The sequence below is a fragment of the Oryza glaberrima genome, chromosome 2 (genome assembly GCF_000147395.1).
Source record: "Oryza glaberrima chromosome 2, OglaRS2, whole genome shotgun sequence".
Classification (NCBI taxonomy): Eukaryota; Viridiplantae; Streptophyta; class Magnoliopsida; order Poales; family Poaceae; genus Oryza; species Oryza glaberrima.
In genome coordinates this window covers 10,824,142-10,846,094 of record NC_068327.1, presented here as the reverse complement: position 1 = coordinate 10,846,094, position 21,953 = coordinate 10,824,142, and the positions used below count along the sequence as shown (strand labels likewise).

Below are 21,953 nucleotides of genomic sequence, written 5' to 3'. Positions count from 1 at the left end.
TCAAGACTAACATATTATAAAAATTTATTTAATTATAGATTTAATAAAAGTATGCTGGTGTTGTAAATATTACTATATTTTTCTATAGAATTAGTTAAACTTAAAGTAGTTGATTTTGACCAAAGTCAAAACATATTATAACCTGAAGCTGAAACAGAGGGAGTAATTTGAAATGGATAACCAACTCAATTTTCCGCAAAAAATAATAAAAAGTTCTCTTGTATTTCCACAGACACTGCACATAATCAGTCCCTGTGAAATAACCCTCCCTAGGATGAGCAAAATGCAAGAAACAACATATGCAACGATATATCACTGTAACAGGCAAGCAAATCTTACGAATTTGTGAGTATCAAAATATAAGTAATCTCTCCATCCCAGAAAAATATAAGAATCTTCGATTAGATAAGACACTTCATAAAACTACAAATTTGAATAATCTACATGTTTAGAAATGTTTTATCCGATTCTAAACTCTTAAATTTTAGACATTTTAGACCGAGGGAGTACTAAATAATTAAAGAACCGCAGCATAATAATAATAATCTAGGTGTGCAATAATTAAAGTACTACTAGATAACTAGAACAGAACCGAGTCACATTCTACCGTAATTTACCTAATCTATCCTAATCCACAGGTATAGACAGATCAGAAAAGATGCTCATCTTGACCCCGTAAGTTTATCCTCGTCGTTTTCACGCTCTCTCCCTATTTACACAAGTAGATGCACCTGTTATCAACATAGAGATGCATAATTCTCTCGATATGTGGTTGAACGACAAATATGTTCACTTTATTTATATAATGTTAGAGGAATTTTATAATTATTAAGATGTACCAAAATTTAGTACAAATTTGGTACCTTCCAGTACTAGAGGGAGAGGTACCAAATTTTACATTGGGGGCTGTTCAAATTGATGTCATTTTTAACCATACTATTTTTTTTTTGCAAAACTATCAAAAAAATGTCCACGTTTAGTTTGTTGCCAAACTTTGGTAAATATATAAGAAATCCTGTTAATGCCTAAATTTTGCTATTGCCAAAGTTTCGTAAGGTTTATTTTGGCTACAATCTAAACATCCCCTAGAAAATAGGGAAAAGTCCATTTTACACCCTCCAACTCTTTGTTTTGTCTAAAATACACCCCCAAACTCTAAAACCGGATATTTCACACCCTCCAACTTTCAATACCGTTCACTTTACACCCTCGAGTGGTTTTTCAGCTGGTTTTCGTCTATGTGGCATTGACGTGGAAGTCTAGGGTGGAAATAAAAAAAAATAGGACCAAATGTCAGTCCATAGCCACGGAGACAACCACCTCTTCTTCTTCCCTCATCTCCTCTTCCCTTTCTCTCTCTATCCTTCTTCCTCCCAGAGCTATGGCAGTGGCATTCTTGAGCTCGTGGAGTAGGAGACCGGTGGTGGAGACTCTTTGCAGCGACGGAGCTCAAACACATCCCCAGCCTTCCCTTCCGCGCTGACTGCCGGCGAGCCCGAGCTCAAGGTCCACCTCTCCTGCAGCCTCCAAGAGCAGCTATCTTCTCCATGAAATCCAATTCGCTGGTGGCACTAGAGCTGCTTCGGGACGTAGAGTTCAGCGGAGGCGATGGGGCTTGGGGATGAGGAACTCAAGCTCGACGAGGCGGCGGCGGCCGGCGGATGCAGATATGACCTTGAGCTTGACCTCGTCCTCGATCAAGCAGTGGCGGTGTTCCATAGGAGGACTCCTCCCCACGCTTGTGGCTCCGGTGAGGTCCGCCTCTTCCGCGCAGGGCAACAAGGTCCACCGCTGTCGCCACTCTCCTCGCCGGCAACTGCGTGCAGAGCCTTTCGCTGGCGACTGCCTCCGCGACCATGGCAGCGCTGCCGCCCTCGTAGCTCCACGCCGACGCCGCAGCCACCGCCCTCGCAGCTCCACGCCCCGCCCTCACAACCACACGCCGACGCCGCAGCCTATGCCCTCGCAGCTGCACGCCGATGCCGCAGCCTCTGCCCTCATAGCTCCACGCCGACGCCGCAACCGTCGCCCTTCGCAGCTCCACGCCCCGCCCTCGCAGCTCCACGCTGACGCCGCAGCCACCGCCCTCGCAGGTCCACGTCGCCGCCGCCAACGTGAACAGGGCAGGGAGGGAGAGAGAGTGAATATGGGCTTGGCCCATATTATGTTGTGGACTGACGTGGCAAGGGCTGATGTGGCATCCGACGTGTCAAAAACCACCGTAAAAACAGCCCGGGGGATTAAGCGTCCGGTATTGAAAGTTTGAGGGTGTATTATGTCCGGTTTTATAGTTCGGAGTGTATTTTGGATAAGCATAAGAGTTCGAGGGTGTAAAATGGACTTTTCCCTAGAAAATATATGATGTCTCCCAATATCTTCTTAATAACTATAAAATTACTCATAATTTTAAATATATAATATGTATATGGCATGTTTATCACCAGCACGTCTAGAAGACCTGATGGAGCAAGGAACTTACAACAACTGATCAAGAAAACAGTAGATCAAAATTAAGAAGAAAAAGTGCTTTCTTGATCAAAATCAATAAAACAGGAGTTCTGTGCTAGCTAGTTGCTACCAACCATGATCAGCCCCACTGTCTTCTTCATTGTCAAATCTTCGTGCTGAAGGCAAGGGTGGAGCTCGGAGGACGTAGGAGATATGCTACCGGCGTGAAGGCTGACATCAGCACACAAAGGTCAAAGGGGGCAAGCGCTCTGGATTTTTCATAATTTGGTCCTTTCGAAAAATCATTTCGCAAATAGACACCTGAAAATACTTATCCCAAAAATGGTCCTTTTTGAGCGCCAGAGTCGCTGGCGCCGTCCTCCTACCATCGTGGCAGGTCGGCGCTGAGGTGGCAGGGGGAGCGGCAATGTGGCTGCCCCCCCCCCCCCCGCATTTTTTTCTTTTATTTTTTTGATATTTTTTCACGGTTAGGAACATACTAGAACCAACCATAGAAAAAATGAACTCAAATGGATGAAATACATGACTTGTAGAATTTTTCCTCTCTAGTGTAGATGAGAGAGATGTGCAACTTTTTTATTTTTATTTTATTGATATTTTTTTCACACTTAGGAACCCACAAGAACCAACCGTAGAAAAGTTTAACTCAAATGGACGAAATATGTGACCTATAAAATTTTCCAAAGCTCTACCGAAAAGCTTCTCGCCTTGAAAACACAATCTTGAAAGCTGAATTTGGAGGTTTTAATCTCACCGAACTCAGCAAAGCCAGGAAGAATTGGATGTAACTTTTTCTGTAGATGTCCGTGGATATATTATTTGCCTGATTCCGAGTCCGTATGAGAAAGTTACACCTGTTTTAAGAAATGACACCCGAATATAGCAGAAAAAACCCTAACTTATTTTTTTTATAGGATGTAAAAGAGATTAAAAAAGGCTAAGAGTATTCAAAATCTAATCTACTTTTTTTTTGGGTGGGGGGAGAGGTGGGGGCTATAGGAAAACCAAAACAACGAAGAGCAGGGATAGCGCGGGGGAGGGGGTGGGGTATAGCTTTGAAATATTTGAGTTTATTACGGTTTGTTGTTATGTGCTCCTAAGTGTGAATTTATTTTTTAAAAAATAAAAAGTTGCACATCTCTCTCCTCTACACTAGAGATGAGAGAAGAGGTAAAAATGGCGGCCGGGGGGGGGGGGGGCAGCCACTCTGGCGCGCTCCCCTGCCACCTCAGCGCCGCCCCACCACGGTGGCAGGAGGATGATGCCATCTACTCTGGTGCCCTGAAAAGAACCATTTATGGGATAAGTTTTTCTAGGGGTTTATTTGCGAAATAAGTTTTTCAAAAGTACTAAATTGTAAAAATTCCAGGGCAGGCGCCAACATTAGCGTGGAGGATGGGGGCAGGGAGTAGAGGGGAGGAGCCACAGTCGCACCGGCATGAAGAGGTTGGGAGAAGGGAGGAAGCGGCACCGCCCCGCCGGCGTGGAAGTGGAGATGGAGAAAATGGAGCGTCACGTGTGATGATGTCAGGGATCGATGCTTTTAATAATTCGGTGAAGCAGGTGTGTTCGGCACTTTCCCCTCTCCTTTGCCGTGCGTATGCTTTTCAAATTGCTAAACGGTACGTTTTTTCTAAAATGTTTCTATATGAAAGTTGCTTAAAAAATCATATTAATTCATTTTTTTAAAAAATAGCTAATACTTAATTAATCACGTGCTAATGGACCGCTCCGTTTTCCGCGCGCACTGTTCCTGGTTGGGAACCTCCAGAAGCAAACACACCCTAAGGGCATGGCCAACGCAAGGTACCCCTCAAATGCCACGTGGGATGGGGCAACACTCTCAAAAAGCTAATTTCCTACTGTGCTAGTTTCTCCAGGTGGTAGCTTCATATTTTTATTTCAGCCATTGGTGTTTTTCATTTTAGTTCTCACAATTTTTCAATTTATATAGATGTTTAAATTTTATACTAAACACCCTAAAATCCAGAAATTAATATAAAATCTCTCCTCCTCCCTCTTCTCCCCAGTCCCCACCAACACCCTCCCCATTTCACGCCTCTCTAGCTCTCCTCTCCTCTCCTCTCCCCTCCCCGGCAGCGATCGAAGCGGCGGCAGCTGACCTATCGACGCAGTGGCGGCCGGTCTCGACGCGCCGGTGTGGGGGGGGGGATCGATGCGACCGTTTTCTCTAGTCCACCCCCTCTCCATCTTCTTCCCCGCGCGGGAGCAGCAACGGCGCGTGGCGACGGCTTGAGGTGAGGCATCTCCCCAACGCGGTTCCTCTCTTGTTTCTTGCCCAAAAGCACCGAAAAGCTGACGAAATTATCCGGCCCTCTGCAGGGGTCGCGGCGCTCTACCGGGGTGCGGTCCTGACCGAGCTGGCACAAATATACTCCTTGGAAGGGGTGAGATCACGCTCCACGTTGGAGCGTTGGGCATGGCCTAAGTTTCCCACTAAAGCTGGTCTTTTCAGTTTGGGCCTGCTCAAATTAATTTATGAGACAGGCCGGCCAACAAGCCCAATGGGCGACTACGCCCATCCCTACTATCTTCCCCAACTAACGTGCAGCCTGTTTATTTGGCAATTGTTACTGCTACATCCGTTTCAGGTTATAAAACTTTCTAGCATTGTCCACATTTATATTGATGTTAATGAATCTAGACATACACATGTATGAATATGGGTAATGCTAGAAAGTCTTGTAATATGAAACGGAGAAAGTACTTGGTTGTTTGTAATTGTGACTTTGTGCATCTCCCTAGCTTCTAGGTGCAATGAATGATCAGTAAATTGTTCCATTATGAGTAGTAGAAAAGCCTATTTGATTGTCAATCCCTTAAAAGTACAGTAAGTCTTACACGTTGACAAGATTTGGTGAGTCCAAACTCCGAAGAATTTATTAATTAATGATTTATTTATTTATTATTATGAGCTAGATAAAGATTAAAGATTTTCCTTTTATTTCATCTTTGCTATAATATTTTCCTACTTCCGTTTCATTTTATTAGTTGCTTTGACTTTTTCTCTAGTAAAACTTTTTTAGATTTGACCAAATTTATTAAAAAAATAGCAACATTTATAACATCGAATTAGTTTCATTAAATATAACATTCAATATATTTTAATAATATTTTTTTTGTTAAAAATATTACTATATTTTTCTATAAACATAATCAAACTTAAAAAGTTCAACTAAGAAAAAAAGTCAAACTGACTTAGTTTAGAAGAGTGTAGGTAAGGTTGGCTGATTAACTGCTTCGCAAGATTTTTTTTTCTTTTTATCTTTTCTATATCTAATTCTTCTTCTTTTTAATTTTCTTTGTTTGAAGAGTCTGTTACTATTGTGGCAGTGTTGGTTCATTCATCCGTGAGTGCGTCTCAAATTATTCTAGCCACCCAAATCACAGTGTGAATGCCACACATGACATGATGGGAGGTTGGGAACAAACTTGTGGAAACCAGGAGTCTAGGGAAAAAAAAAACAAAATCTTCTCACTGAAACAAAAACGTCGATTATATATAGTTGGGTTTATTCTTCTTATCGATCAACTTATTGTGACACATTCCTTAGCATGGAATTCATACATATATATACCAAATTACCAATCCAGAGGCATACAAAAAAGATGATGAAAATTAAGGAAAGCACACATACACACCCAGGAAAACCTGATCAACTACTCGTCAATGGACTTGCAACACGAAAAGATCTTTATTATAAAATCATTTCATCTTTATCAATCGCTTGAAGTTAACCGGCGCAGTGAACCGGGCAGGGCCATCGTAAAATGCAGAGGCGGCTAGCTTAGCAGCCCGCTCAGTCGTGTAAGAAAGATCCCAAAACCAGTACTGCTTGCGGTTTTGGCAGGGTGGTTCATGTTCAGGTGTGCAGGGGGGAATACAGCATGTGCTGTTGATGTTCACAAACCCTGCACATACAAGATATAACCACAATAAATACATTAGATAAACAAGGACAAGTAGCATTGCCATGGTTTGTGTTACAGTCCATCTCATGATCCTCTATCCCAACCACAAAAAAAGTGTTCAATAATTTCGATTGACTTACCGTAAGCCCGAGGGTTCATGAAGGTGGCATTTGAGAATGCGTAGAAGTCGGCGATGGAGTAGGAGAGACCACTCAGCTGAGAGCTGAGATTGGAAAAGAGGGGCTTGAGGCCATCGTTGAATTCCCTAGCGAGACTGTTCATGGAGTCATTGCAGTCGACATTGTTTTCCAAGTTCTTCCTCATCCATGGCTGACACCCTAAGGGCTGGATGTTGATGATCCCAAACTTCCTTGCACCCAGGCCATACAACTGCATGATTATGGCCTTGTAGGAGGAAAGTGTATATGGAATGTTGAATGGTGATGGCTTTCTGGAATATCTTAATACTCTCCATATATTTACAGACAGATCCATGGTACCAATGCTTATCAGGAATAAAGATTTGGCCAACAGCTTGCTCAACTTCTGGTGGCCTAGGTTAGCCTCCATCTGGCTTACCGTGTCATTGAAGTTCTTCACTTGGTACACGAATGGAATCGTTGCTTCATCGTTCTGCATATTCACAATATAGCATCAATTAAGGTTATTTCCAGGGAAAACCCAGTATTTTATCTATTAAATAACCATCAAATGTTTATTAACACTTTGATCTTTCATCTTGCTAGCAGATCTGATCACTCATATTCTTAGCATGCGTATATATAGTATAACCAAGAAATTCATCAGTTTGTGGTAGCTACTTTTCATCATAGATTTCAATATCCTATATAAAATGTTGAGTTACTACAAAGTCAAAATAAGCTCTTGATCTACCGACTAAATAATATTGGGTATAATTTTCCTGATAGCAAAGAGTAACGAACAAATTGAACGAAGACATGTATAATTGTAGATTGCCCATGAAATGGCCCAGCGAACTATCAGAAGTTGACAGTCAGAGATGATATTATATTGATATAAAATTTTCCTTATGTCACTGTCAGAAATTTTTTGAAAATTACAATGCCGACAAGATATCTAGTCACATGTTACTCTCTTCTTTCATTTGCAATTTCCAATCATTAATTAACCATCACGAAAGATCATGCTTCTGATAATTAGTGATATAGATATGCAACAATTCAAATATGTTTATATGACCAACTTGGATATATAATCACCATTTCTTGATACCATTGCCATGGCAGCATTCACAATTAATATTATGGTTGAATTTGCATTTAAGCATATATTCTGGAGTTACCATGATGATCTGAATGCCAGCACCTGCTGAAGCATAGTTCACTCCGGTGAAATTGGTCTCCATTTTTATCGAACTGTTAAGCGATAGATAAGCTGGAGGGCTCATTTTGAATCCCATATCCTTTGCTGCATGCATAGCACACACCAATTAAAGTTGCATGCATATACCAAAAATTAACTTGGGTATTTTTCTCAAATAAAAGAATACTTGATAATATGCACTACCTTTCTCAAATATAGAATCATATATATCAATGTAACAAAGAAATACCATTTGCAAACCAAACATTATGAAATGCTGAATCGTCGTTAGTATTTCTTTATATTCATCATTTTTTTTTACAAACTACAATAACATTACTACCTTTATTTGCTAATGTCTTCTGAAAGTCAATAGTACTATAGAGCAACGACCACACTACCAATTAGCATTAATTCATTAATTATTTGTAGTCGTGTTGGGTATATTGTGGGCGATTTATTCTAACTGCTTGAAAACACTTAAAAAATCTTTCGGCTAAAGCAAAAAAAAAAAGACTGTATAATAACCATCAAACATCCATCTAATTCACAAATAACTATATGAAAAACTATGACACAGAAAATACAATTTAATGGTGACATAACTGTAAAAGATAATAAGGGCAATATGATCGATCAAGTCGCTTAATTACCAATGAAGTCAGCCATGTTGTATCCATTACTGAACCTTCCAGTGGGCTCAGAGCCAGGGAAGTCGATGCCATAGTAGGGGTAGTCAGCCTGGGGGGCGTCGGACGGCAAGTAGTTGTTGTTGCCAACGTCCAGCATGCCGTCCCCGAACACGAAGATCGCCGGTACAGCCGTCTTATGGCCTTCAGCAGAGCCAAGCACTTGAAAGGATGCTATTATCACAAGGCTTAGAACTATGATCCTGAAGTGCCCCATCATCATCACCAAACAAGCCAATTAAAACTCAGGAACACTACTGCATATGTTATTTATACAGCATTCATGTAGAATGTATATATATGATTGAACTGACGATTGATAGGAAGTAAAAGTGCAGTTAGCTAGCTAGCTATTTATATGCACAAATTAAGTGTCAACTATGTTATCAAAGTCCATGGTCTTAATTAAACTGATGGTATGAAAGTCAACGTCAAGTATTGAGATATGACGCTTATTCAGTAATTCCTATCACATGGCTCATGCTTCGTAGTTAAAAGTCGGCAACCTCAAACCTTTTAAAAGCTAAGTCATATAGCTCTACTCTCAATCTCTTGGCCTACGTAGATTTTTTTTTTGATCTTGCCTAAATAGAATTTTTAGCTGTACGACTAATAGTACTTGTCTAGTTGCAGTTGATTTATTCAGGGTAAGCGCATGGGCTAATTAAATTAAAGGTGATCAATACATCCACTGTGAGCTGAGTCTTTCTAGCTGAAAGAAGCAAGGCATTTACAGTTTTGGAGGAAGTCAGCAAGGTATGGCTGGAGAGTAGTGCTGGGAGAGCAAATGCATACACAATAGCAGACTATGAAGTTTCTATATGTAGCCTACCTTCAATTGGATGTGTTCTATATATGTCCCTGAACATCTATATAGTAGTTGAGATTTATAATTTTCATTCAACGAATGCCTAAGATTCTTAAGCCAGTAGGAGCATGCTTGGGAGTTGGGTAACCCAACTATACCAGTGAAATAATAACCCCCCATTACTGAACATCCACGGCTAGATCAGTGGAGTAAGGTGCATTACTGATCCAAAAAATGGGTATTGTCGTATTGAGCATTGCATCAGACATTGAATTTCAGATTGAAACATCAATTTGGAACTACAAAAATTGATAAATCGATTATAAATTCGTAGCATTGATCATCAAAATCTCGGAATAGAATATCAAATTGAGGTGGAAGTAGCAGCCTCTTTACAAGAATTCAAGAGCACATAAGGCAACTATGTCAACAAGAGCTCGATAATTTGTGCAGACAATCTGATGAACAAAGCTTGAAATCCCTAGATTTTAATAAAACGTAACACGTCGGCTTAGCTGTCCATGTATCACACTTGAGCACACAAGAAAAACAAATCGCAAGATGCTTCAACCTACCACCAGCAACCGAGGGTGTTTGCAGAAATACTGATGATGCATCATCTCCTCGAGCTGCTTGGAAAGAAAGCGACGCGACGGCCGCCGGAGATGTGGGGAACGAGAAGTGGAGGCGGAGAGGCCGGCGCAGGAAGAAGGAGAGCGAGGGAAGCGCGGCCCTCCCCCCGGCGGTGGCGGCCGGCCGATGACATCCCATCCCCCCGCCACGGTGGTGGCGTGGCGGCGCAGACCGAAGGGGAGGGCGGCGCGGTGGTGGTGAAGACGGTGTAGAGAGAGAGAAAGGAGGAAGCTCGACGACGGCGGCACACTTGCTTTCCGGCAGAATGGGCCGAAATACAGGGACAAAAGGGCTTATTTACCGGCTTACGGCCCAATCCAACAGTAGGCCGGCGCAGCCTCGGCCCCTCGGCCTCGCGCAGAGAAAGCCAACATAAAGAGAGAGAAGATCAGATCAGAAGACGCGATCGAGGAGCGGCATTGCCGCGCCGCCGCCCAAAACCCTAACCCCCTCCTCGTCTCCTCCTCACGCGAGTCGCGATGTCGCGCCATCGCCGTCCCGCCGACACAAGCCCGCAGGCCGCAGCCGCAGCCGCAGCCGCAGCCGCCGCTTCTTGCAGTGCAGCTTGCCGCTTTCCAGATTGCTTTGCTGCCATCGAGTACTGCCGAGGAGAACGATCAGTAAATTGAGGAATCAGGACTCGGAGTGGTATGTTTTGTGTTCAGGTGAGTGAGTCAATTTCCTAAATCTCAAATTCCCAATTGCCATAAGTACATGTGAAAAATTGATTCAGTTGCAGTTGTTCCCTAGGATTGAATGTTAGGTTAATTATTTAAGGGAGTACCTATGCATCTTTCAAAAGATTTTTATGATCGTATCATACAGATTTTTAATCTTTAGATTAAAATCCGATAGATACAGTAAAAGGCAAAAAGCAACTAAGAAACACCATAATGGACACTAAATTACCATATTTTTAAGAAAAAGACTAAATCCAATACAAATTTCAAAACTTACATGCGAAGATTCAAAAATTATACTGTAACTTACAAAAGTTACAATGTAAGTTTCATAAATTACATTATAACTTACAAGAAAATGTACGGTAAATTTAAGTGAGAAAATCGAGTGAGATAAAGAAAAAATCTTTCGAGTGAGATATAGCAAAATCGATTATTTAATTAATTCAATTGATGTTGCTCCTAGAGTTGGACGAATCGACGAAGGCCCTGACTGCACTATTGTGCTGCACACATGTACATTATAAAAAAAGAAAAGGTTAAATGGTTTGATAACTTTATGTATTGAGAAGAAATTATTGGATGAAATTGATATTGGTACCATTATCAATGACTTCGCAGCTAGAAATGTCAGAAGAAATTTTCGAGGTAAATGTTCAATGTTTCCTATATTAATATTATTGATGAATGCAATTTAAATATTTATGACCATAATTCAATATATGTATCTATTGATTATTATTATATCGTATGATAAGGGCCTCTATATCTAGTTTCACACCGGGGCTCTGAATAGTCAGGACTGGCCCTGCCTACTCTAGGAAGGCCTTGTCATCTCCCCTGATTCCTTTCTCTTTATCATGGAGACAACTGATGTATGCATCCATCATCTGAATTTGAGATTTGAGATTAGTTCAGTTACATTACAAATATAGTTATAAAAGGAAAGTAGGTTTGTTAAATAGGCGAACTTATATCGTCATTTAAGTATTCTGGTTCTGTTAGTACTTTCATTGATTTCCGATTAACCTTCACTCCTTCAATATGCACCATCACTTTGTTATCCTTTGTTTTATTAATGTAGGTAATGAAATGGTCTTCTTTTTTAGTCAACTCTTCAAAGGTCGTACAAATTATTAATATGGAAACATACAATCTATAATAGATCTATACAAAAGTACAATGTTTATTACCTTTAGAATTTTTTATCGGTGTCTGCCTGTTCGTTTTCTTTTCTTTTGACCACGTAAGGTGTTCTTTGGTGGGCTTTTGTGTATTTTTTTTAGTAAGATCATCCTTATCGATGTACACTACAAAAGGGTAAGTCAAATCAGTAACACACAAACATAAAATAGAAGTAATAAAATTTAGGATGATGTAGAGAGTTCACACATTCAGATATTTCCTTCGGTGTTTGGTTGCTTTGTTTCCTCTTATTTTCACCCTGTAATTAGTCTGTGTCTGGCATGAGCTTCTTTTTCCGTTCACGCTTGAAAAGGAGGAAAATTAGTACCATTCACATGAGCATATGTAAGGATGAAATAGCATAGTACTGTGTTATTTTTGTTGGTGTTTGGGTTCTGATTTTGTCCTTCTTTTTACCCCTTGATTCGTAGATGAAGTCAGTCTGATTTGTTGGTTTGTATGTTCTTCCTGTAGAACTTGTAAGCCTCTTGTTGCTTTGATTGCACTCGTTACTGTCCTTATGTTAGGTCATGTTCACGTTAGTATTATGATAAGTTGTAGTAACGTTAGCGAGAGAATTTTAATTCGCTTTACCTCCGTTTCACAAGTCGTGTTAATGTTTGGATTTATATAGGCCTCTTCGTGATGATTTGATACAGGCTCTCTGGGATCACTTTGTTCTTGTTCCACATCCTGCAATAGTCAACTTTTTTTTATTTTTCTAAAATAAACCGTTCCGCTATATTCTATAAGCGATTGACCGAAAAACCATGGTTTTTTAAAATCGACCCGGTCCGGACGGTCCCAGATTCCATATATAGATTTCTTTTCCTAAAATTAACATAAAAAAAAGAAAAATGCATCGCTCCTGGTCGGGTTGAGGCTGATAGGAGTGGATGCGGCGGCGGTCGCGTAGCACCCTAGGTTTGCGGCGGATAGGGGCGGATGCGGCCGATGTCTCGTACCTCCTGCGGATCTCGGTGAATAGGAGCGGATGTACCCGCGGTCCCATACCTCCCGTGGATCTCAGTGAATAGGATCGGATGCGGTGGCCATCCCCTACCACCAGCGGCTTGCGGCGCTCGCCTGCCACAGGCGGCTTGCGGGGAGTTCATTAACGATGCCCAAATCGTGCGGAGGTTTGACAGATAAAAAGGATGGACCAGGTGCCCCGATCTGATTTTCATTCATCAATACTCCCATTTCTTTCTCCACAAATCTCATCTTCCTAGCACCGACCTTCATGACCTAACAGGAGGACAGTAACGAGTGCAATCAAAGCAGCAAGAGGCTTATAGGTCCTACAGGAAGAATATACAAACCAACAAATCGGACTGACTTCATCTACGAATCAAGGGGTAAAAAAGGACATAATCAGAACTCAAACACCAACAAAAATAACACCAGGTACTATGCTATTTCATCCTTACATATGCTCATGAATGGTACTAATTTTCCTCATTTTCAAGCGCGAACGGAAAAAGAAGCTATCATGCCAGACACAGACGAATTACAAGGTGAAAAGAAGAGAAAACAAAGCAACCAAACACTGTAGGAAATATCTGAATGTATGAACTCTCTACATCCTCCTAAATTTTATTACTTCTTTTCTATGTTTGTGTATTACTGATTTGACTTACCCTTTTGTAGTGTACATCGATAAGGAGGATCTTATCAAAAAAACACAAAAGCCCACCAAAGAACGCCTTACGAGGTCAAAAGAAAAGAAAAACGAACAGCCAGACACCGATAAAAAATTCTAAAGGTAATATCTAAACATTGTACTTTTCTATAAATCTATTATATAGATTCTATGTTTACATATTAATAATTTGTACGACATTTGAAGAGTTGACTAAAAAAGAAGACCCTTTCATTACCTACATTAATAAGACAAAGGATAACAAAGTGATGGTGCATATTGAAGAAGTGAAGGTTAATCGGAAATCAATGAAAGTACTAATTGAACCAGAATACTTGAATGATGATGTAAGTTTGCCTATTTAACAAACCTACTTTCATTTTATAACTATATTTGTAATATAACTGAACTAACCTCAAATTCAGGTCATGGATGCATACATCCAATGTCTCCGATATAAAGAGAAAGGAATCAGGGGAGATGGCAAGGCCTTCCTAGAGCAGGCCATAAAAACATGTCTACTCAATGTAGAGGGAGCGCATGTTGAATCTAACAACCCTCGTGATAAACAATGGATTAGAGATATGGCATGCGACTAACTACCATTTGACATGGTAATACTTATTTTAAGCTATGTATGTAATGGCTATTACAATTTATGAATGTATCTTACTGTTGAACATCTGCAGATTTTCCTCCCAACTAATATTACAGAAACACACTGGTACCTAGCCATTCTTAATGCCAAGCGACGTGAGGTGCAAATACTAGATTCGCTTGCCAAGCCAATCAGTGAACATCGACCCGAACTAGGGCGTGTGGTAAGTGATACACTTCCACTTGCACAATTCAAATCGGTTTTGCCATGTTTTAACCATACTGATGTTGCACAAAACTTCCTACCTGCTAGCTATCGAGAGAGGATTACACGGGACAAAGAATCAACACCCACAGTTAAAACATGATTGGCCTGATTTTGTTATTACCAAATGGGAATACAACAAAGTCAAAAAATTGCCAAAGCAAGGAGACAAGTGGGTGACCCGTAAACTCTTCCACATGATATTCACATTTTTCAATTACGGTAACTTGTTAACCTAATGACTCAATTCTTGTAGCGTCTCGTGTGGCCTATACACCCTTAAGTTCATGGAGCATTGGAGTGGATCTTATCTCCCAGAAAATCAAATACAGGCAACTACAATAAACTCTATTCATATTTTGCACCAATGCTTCCCATTATGAAAACCATTTAAAATGCACTCCCTTTACATTAGAGAAAATTCCCTATATACCCCTGAAAATTTACTCAATCTCTTCAATACCCCTGAATTTGACCTCATCCCTTATATACCCCTGAGTTTTCATTTTGATCTTCTCTATACCCATCTCCATTAGTTGACCATTAGTTGACCGTTAAATATTTTACAACGACTATATTACCCATCCTATACATATGTGGTACCTACTCAATAAATTTTCATATGAAAAAAATTAACTTATACAAAATACAAGCAATATAATCATTTAATGCCCAACTTAAAAAATAAAACTTATTATTTTTTATTTTTTAAAAAATATGATTAAATCCATACATTAGTTTCACCAGAAAATTAACAGCAAAAACTAAATTTTATTTAGGTTTAAATTTTTAGGAAGATATACGAAATTCATCAAATTTGATCTGAAATTTATTTAAAAATTTTAAATTTGTTTTCTAATTTGTGATAAACTAATTACATCCCCTTTATTTTTTCACAACGAATCTTTTTTCTCTAAATATTTGTTGAAAAGTAATTTTCAAATTTTATGCAGAACTTTTTTTACAATAAATCTTTTTTATTTTAATGAAATAATGTTTTATTTTTAAAAATTCATAACAAATATTTAGTAAATTATTCCTTATTGGTTTTCACAACTCAAATAATTTACACAAAACGTTTCTAGCTTTTAACAATATACCAATGACAATAAAGTAATTTCTACAATAACTAACGGTCAAACTAATGGTCAACTAACGGAATGGGTACGTAAGGGATCCAAATAAAAACTCAGGGGTATATAAGAGATCAAACAAATTTCAGGGGCGTAGAAGGGATTGGGTGAAATTATAGGGGCATGTAGGGAATTGGACCTTTACATTATGCAGAAGGATATGAAAACATTTCGACAGGACTTAGCAGGAATTTTGATCAAGTCCGAACCGAACTAGATTAAAGACTGTCCACTACTACAAACCACGATATAATTACCTTACTATGCTCTCTTCCACTTATTACAGATTTTAGATACTCCTTGTGTATTTCATTGGTCCCAAACGTTGTTGCATTTTGAGTTAATTTTCATAGTTCAGATTTTGCTACATTGGGGTCACAGACAGTGAAGCACACACATAAGGCTCATGAAATGGAAAGCCACAACAAATCCGATAGCCAAATAACAACGATCATTCTATTCATGGTCGTAATAGTAATGAGAAGGAGCAGTATATGAAACCTTACGCTTCGGGATGACTCATGGCAGTAAGCTGTCCGCGTCACTCACGTGCATCTGCTTCTACGTCGCACCTGTACACCGAGAACCCCTTTGCCGGCATGCAGATCCCCTTCACACACGCCACCGTCTTGCATACTGACCATTCTCCTAACAATTCAACCAAAATAATCAAAAAACAATACAGTGGATTGAAGAACGAGCAGCCATTTTCTGCAATAATCGGGAGAAAGAGTAGGCTTTTAGAGGGGCTCACACGGGAGATGAAAACTTCGGGGAGGGCCACCATTGGTCGTCAACGAAAATACGAGGAGCAGCACCATAGCTGCTCCGCCACAGCCGCATACCACCGGCGAATCGCCACAGCCACACCCGAGGTCGCTGGAGGCGGAGGAGGCGGATGGGGCAGAGGGCCGTGAGGGCGCTGGAGGCGATGGACGCGGCTAGGGAGATGGTCGGGTGATGGAGGCGATTAATGGCGTCAAAGGAGGCGGCGAGGGTAGGGTAGGAAGACGGTGGGGGAGGCAAGGGCGTCGAAGGGGGAGGAGACACCAACGGCGTCGGAGGTGGAGAGGGTGGGGCCGATGGACGGCGACGTAGGGGGCGGGAAAGGCGGCGAGGGCGGGGGAGACGGACAGCGACGGAGGGAGCGGAGAAGGCGGCGAGGGCGGGGGAGGCGGACGGCGACGGAGGGGGGCGGAAAAGGCGACGCTGGCGGGGGATACGGACGGCGACGGAGAGGGCGGAGAAGGCGGCGAGGCCAGGGGAGGCGCGGTGCTGGAGGGGACGGAGACGGCGAGGCAGAAGGATAGGCGATAGAGGCGGCGAGGGAGATAGACGGCGACGGAGCCAGGGATGGAGGGGAACGGACGATGGAGGAGAGGGATGAAGGGGAATGGCGTCGATTAGGATAGGATAGGGAGAGGGTGAACAGTTAGATAATGACAAATTACATAATTCCCTACGTGAATTATTATCTCTGGACAAATATACCCCTCCACATTTCTACTCCCATTAAATCTAGTGGGAGTATAACTATATCTCAACACTATAATTAAATACGATCAACACTTCGGATTAATTTCTACTACAAGTAGAAAGCACCGGAGCGAGACTCTTCCCAACTATATTGTATTTCTGTGTATAACTCCCAACAAATGGTTTGGTTTATGTAGAAAAGGTACATACATATTTATGGCTCGGTAGAGCACGGATCGAAGGACGGAATGTTTGACTACTTACAAATCTTGTCCAAATAACCGCATATGCTGAAGCATAGTTGATGCCACTGAAACCCGCATCTACTTTGATCAGGCTATTATTAAGCGACAGAAAAGCTGGAGGGCTCATCTCCAACCCCATAGCCTTTGCTGCAACCACACAAAAAAAAAATCATATTACCATGCATGTCTTGACACAATTAACTGATAGTTTGATACGAGATGATATTTGTGTCGAGGGAACATCCCGTCGTTTTGTGCATGTTGTTTAAAACATCATATTTTTCTTAAAAAAATTAGCAAGATAGATTAATATAGGAATGTATCACTTTATAAACATATAATTCAGCATATATAATTAGAGAAAACAACAAATTTAGCAGTGAACTGTATGTTCTATTTAGAGTCAAATTTGTTTTTTTTCTACATATATAAATTGAATTTGAATAGTGATATATATCACCGATTTATTTTTTTAGAAACACGGTACAAATGCATGCGATATATATCACTTTGTGATATATATCACCGATTTATTTGATATATATCACAACGTGCGCGCTCACCTCTATAAATACACACACAAACCCTACCCTTGTAAGTACCTCCGATATATTTTGTTAATATTTCTTTTGATGATTTTCATGAATCTATTCTGTTAATATTTTTTTTGATGATTTTTAAAGCAATACTTAAAAATGAAGAGATGCAGATGGCGGACACAGAAAATAAACAAGTGTTGGGTGTACCCACATATGCCAATTAAAAGAAAATATATGTCTTTATGCATACAAACACAAATAAGCCTCAGACGCTTATACGGAGTACATAACAAAAATTGTCAGATAGAAGATATAACTGCAACTATTTATGTAATGAAAGATATAAATTAAAGAATTTGTCAAAATATAGCTAGAATCTGAATTCTTTGGTGCTCACTAAAAATAAACACTAGGCACTGCTCTTGTTCACATACCTTTGCCCACTCAACTTAATTTAAGAACAGAAATCACAAAATAGTTTCAGTTTTCAGTAATTTAGTTTGAGGGAAACTGGGACTAAGAGATGAAAGTGCAAATATGAATAAGTGGAGGATATATAGCAATTGTGCGCTTCTGCTTGTTGAGTAAAGACAGTTGCACAGCTTCTCCCGCTTGGCAATACATCATCCTTCTGGTCGTCACCGGCGCTACCCCTAAAACTCTGTCGGCACTCAGCAGTTCACCACGCGCGCTCGCACAGGCACTATTACTTGTTGCTACTCCTGGCTTTAATCCTAAAATATAAGGTAATTTGAAGAGAGATGTGGCAAATCCTAGCGGTATAAATCTGGACAGCTGCTTATATATTTTAGGATAGAGAAAGTACAACTTTGTTTAACGCTTACAACCAGATCTGACCTGCTGTTCTGGCATGTGCCTAATATGCTATTATATACTCCCTAAACTCAGCCGCTTATATATTTTAGGATGAGAAAGTGCAACTTTGTTTAACGCTTACAACCAGGTCTGATCTGCTGTTCTGACATGTGCCTAATATGCTATTATATACTCCCTCCGTTATAAAAAACGTATAACGAATCTAATACTGGATGTGACATATTATAGTACTCTCTCCTTACAAAAGTCTAAGTCATTTCTTTTTTTTCACCAAGACCAAAAACAATTAATTCATTCACCCGAGACAAAACCAATGAGCATGTAACCGATAAACACTAAAATTGGTATCTATCAATAATTTAATTTAGCACATAATGATTACAAATAGGACTAAAATGGCTTTTTGGAAAAATCAAAAAATAAAATAAGTCTTAGACTTTTGGAAGGAGAGAGTACTACGAATCTAGAGATACTATGAATCTAGAGACATGTATATCCATATTCATATACTACTAGCTAGAATATGTCACATTCGGTACTAGATTAGTTTTTTATGGGACGGAGGAAATACTGGACTTAGGCCATAGTGCCAGGGAGTAGCTAGCTGATCCTATTTTTTTTTTTCAAATTTCTTGGGTACGCCAGTGCACACCTGGCACACCTCCTGAAGAGACGTCATCTCGAAAGATGAATGGACTTTCCTAATTTGATACAATGAATAATCACTAGTACAACAACATTTTTTTCCATACAGGCCAAAAGTGATTTTCGCGTACGGAACTCTGGCCCATCTGCTTTGAAGGGTCTGCATAATTCACTATTTTTCCACGCGTGCGGATAAAATCGGATTTTTGCGTGCGGGTGCTTATATGGTTTCCACGCAAAAACCAAAAAATAAAAAAATCGCAAAAAATAACCCTAGCCACCGCCAGATCTGGGTGGCCCCCGCTGCCAAATTTGAGCGGGGCTCATCTGCCCGCCGCGTTATCTGTCGCTGCCGCCCGCCACTCGCTATCGGCGCGCGCCCGCCGCCCGATGCCCGTCACGAGGCCAACGAAGGCGGATCTGCTCGCCGCCTGCGGATCCGGCCGTTGTGGGCCCTACAGCGGCGGATCAGGCTGTCGCGGACCCTACGGTGGCGGATTAGGCAATCGCAGGCTCGGTGGAGGCGGATCCGCCAGCCACCGAGCCGCCCGCTATCGCCGATCGCTCCCTCCTCCTGCTGCCTGCCTCGTGCCGCTCACCGCCCGTCTCGTCCAGTGAGGTGAGAGAGGAGATGAGGTGAGAGAGTGGAGAGGAAATAATGAGGAGAGAAGGTGAGAGAGAGGAGTGGATAAGGATGAAAAATTTTGAAGTGTCGAGAGGGAAATGAGGATGTAACTCAGACTTTAGACAGATCCTTAAGAAGCCCGTCTACAAAAATATATTTTCGCATGCAGCCACTTAAGAGGTCTGCCTGCAAAAATAGGCTTATTTTTACGTGCGGACCCTTAAGAGATCCGCCTATGAAAATCGATTTTTTATATGGTCCTCTTAAGGAGCCCTAAACGAAAATAGAGCATGATTTTTGCAGACGCGAAATTACCGTCTGCAACGTATGTCTCATCCAGAAAAAAAAAACCATTTCTATAGGAGTGAATACCTCGAGTAGTTAGTACATATAGCTAGCTAGGCCACATGCATATAGTGAAAATAAGTGAATTTAGGGCTGGTTTGATTTTACCAATATTTGGTAATTTCAATAGTGTTTAGTGTCTATTTGATTTGGAGCAAAATTTTGGCATGCCAAAGAAAATAGGGCATTTCAATAGTTAACTTAGACTATTTTGGCTTCAATGCAAATACAACTTTACCTTACCAAAATTAGCCATACTAAAATTTACCAAAGTTTGGCTTTAAAAAAATTGGTAAACCTAATTACAAAACAAACCAGCCCTTAATTACCAATGAAATCGGCCATGGTGTAGCCGTTGCTGACCCTGCCGGTGGCCTTGCCACCGGGGAAGTCGATGCCGTAAAAGGGGTGATCGGCGCGGATCGGGTCTCCGGCCTCGGACGACGGCAAGTATTGGTTGTTGCCGACGTCCAGCGCGCCGTCGCCGAACAGGAAGATCGCCGGGACCGACGACCGCCGTGTATCGTTGCAGCCGCCGGCGACGACGGCACCACCAAGAAGCATCACTTGGAAGGTTAACGCTGCCATCGCAAGGAAAGTGCCCATTTCATCCGATCCACTGCCCAACTAGCAATTGTTTATAATTTCTGCAGTAGCGAAGTGTTGGAGCTGCCTGCCCCTATAGCTAGCTAGCTACTTATAAGCACAAGGTTTCAAGTGCTTCATGGATCAAGTATTCGTGTTGATCCGGCTAGTTTATCCTATCTATTGTGGTCTCAAGAGATAATTAAGTCAAGTGTTGATCGACGCCAGATGCTTCCTCATCACGCATATATATATGCATAATGCATCCATGATCCATGCTTGCATGGCTGATCGATGTACATTGCTTCCAAGATAAAAAGAATATCTCCTAAAAACTTGAATGCTAATTAAGTCGACGGCGGTCAGCTCAGATCTCTATCCGATCCCTCTCTCTCTATATATATATAAAATCTCATGCCTATAGTGTGTATGTCTGCCAATGAAAGGATCAATTGATGAAATGGTCAAGATCAATTGGTTATATGTTTGATTAGTTATCAACCAGCCGATGCCGATCGATTCAAGCAATCCAGGACTGCATGCTACGTGTGCGGCTACAATCACTAATAGGAGAACGATTTTTCTATGCGGTCGAATCTGACTTTCACGTGCAGGTGGTCGGCCGTATGCAACCAAGGGTCTGCGTGAATCGCGATTTTCACGTGCGGGTGCTTATGTCGCCCGCACGGTAAAATAAAAATCAGAAAAAAAAATTTTCAAAAAAATAACCCTAGAATCGGCAGCAGCGCCGTTGCTCCTGGCCGTTGCCTCCTCCTTGTCGGCGGCGGCGCCCGCCTCCCGCCGGCCTCCGCGCCCGCCTCGTCGTCATCGGCGCCCACCTCCCGCCAGCCTCCCGTCAGCGCCGCCGCTCCCGGCCTCCACGCCTCCCACCGCCGACGCCCTCTCCTCTGTCGGATCTAGGGAGGGAAGGAATGGGAGGAGAGGGGAGCCGGATCCCGCGCGGGGGGCGGCCGGCCGCCGGATCCATGCGGGGACGGCCGCCGCCCGCCGGATCCCGCGCCTCCACCACCGCCGCGTGGAGGAGGCCGTCGCGCACCGCCGTCGCTTTCGCCGCCGGCCTCCACACCCGCCTCGGCAGCGGCGGCGGCCGCCTCCCACCGGCCTCTCGTCGGCGCCGCTTCTCTCGGCCTCCACGCCGCCCGCCGCCGTCGCCGTGGGCTGCCGCCGAGGAGAGGAGAAAGGAGTGAGGAGAGAGGAGTGAGGAGTGGCGGAGAAAAACCTAAGAGAAATTAAGGATAGGATAGGACTAAGGACTAG

The 21,953-nt window shown here is 41.9% G+C and overlaps 1 protein-coding gene and 1 long non-coding RNA gene across 4 annotated transcripts; one reads left to right on the top strand and one right to left on the bottom strand.

Moving 5' to 3' along the window:
- Positions 1-5,749: 5,749 nt before the first annotated feature.
- Positions 5,750-10,144, bottom strand: LOC127761029 (GDSL esterase/lipase At5g55050-like). Its single transcript, XM_052285238.1, has 5 exons — positions 9,819-10,144; positions 8,400-8,630; positions 7,727-7,851; positions 6,543-7,035; positions 5,750-6,402 (listed from the first exon to the last, which is right to left on the bottom strand). Exons 1-5 carry the CDS (start codon positions 10,012-10,014, stop codon positions 6,197-6,199), a joined length of 1,251 nt encoding a protein of 416 aa, XP_052141198.1. The 5' UTR covers positions 10,015-10,144; the 3' UTR covers positions 5,750-6,196.
- Positions 10,145-10,295: 151 nt separating this feature from the next.
- LOC127761030 (uncharacterized) lies at positions 10,296-14,843 on the top strand. 3 transcript variants are annotated; one of them, XR_008015195.1, is made up of 8 exons: positions 10,296-10,541; positions 13,211-13,309; positions 13,392-13,506; positions 13,591-13,730; positions 13,809-13,997; positions 14,073-14,204; positions 14,294-14,417; positions 14,502-14,843. It is a non-coding gene; the product is annotated as an uncharacterized LOC127761030 (long non-coding RNA). The 3 variants fall into 3 exon arrangements; XR_008015194.1 differs by having other exon boundaries at positions 10,296-13,148; XR_008015193.1 differs by having other exon boundaries at positions 10,296-13,309.
- Positions 14,844-21,953: the final 7,110 nt, after the last annotated feature.

Bases quoted from the DNA above. Each gene is read 5' to 3' on its own strand.
- LOC127761029 (XM_052285238.1), bottom strand. From the start codon at position 10,014: ATGGGATGTCATCGGCCGGCCGCCACCGCCGGGGGGAGGGCCGCGCTT. The intron at 7,036-7,726 runs GTAACTCCAGAA...GTGAATATGCAG, and splicing joins CTGGCATTCAGATCATCATG to AACGATGAAGCAACGATTCC. The intron at 6,403-6,542 runs GTAAGTCAATCG...TTGTATGTGCAG, and splicing joins CATGAACCCTCGGGCTTACG to GGTTTGTGAACATCAACAGC.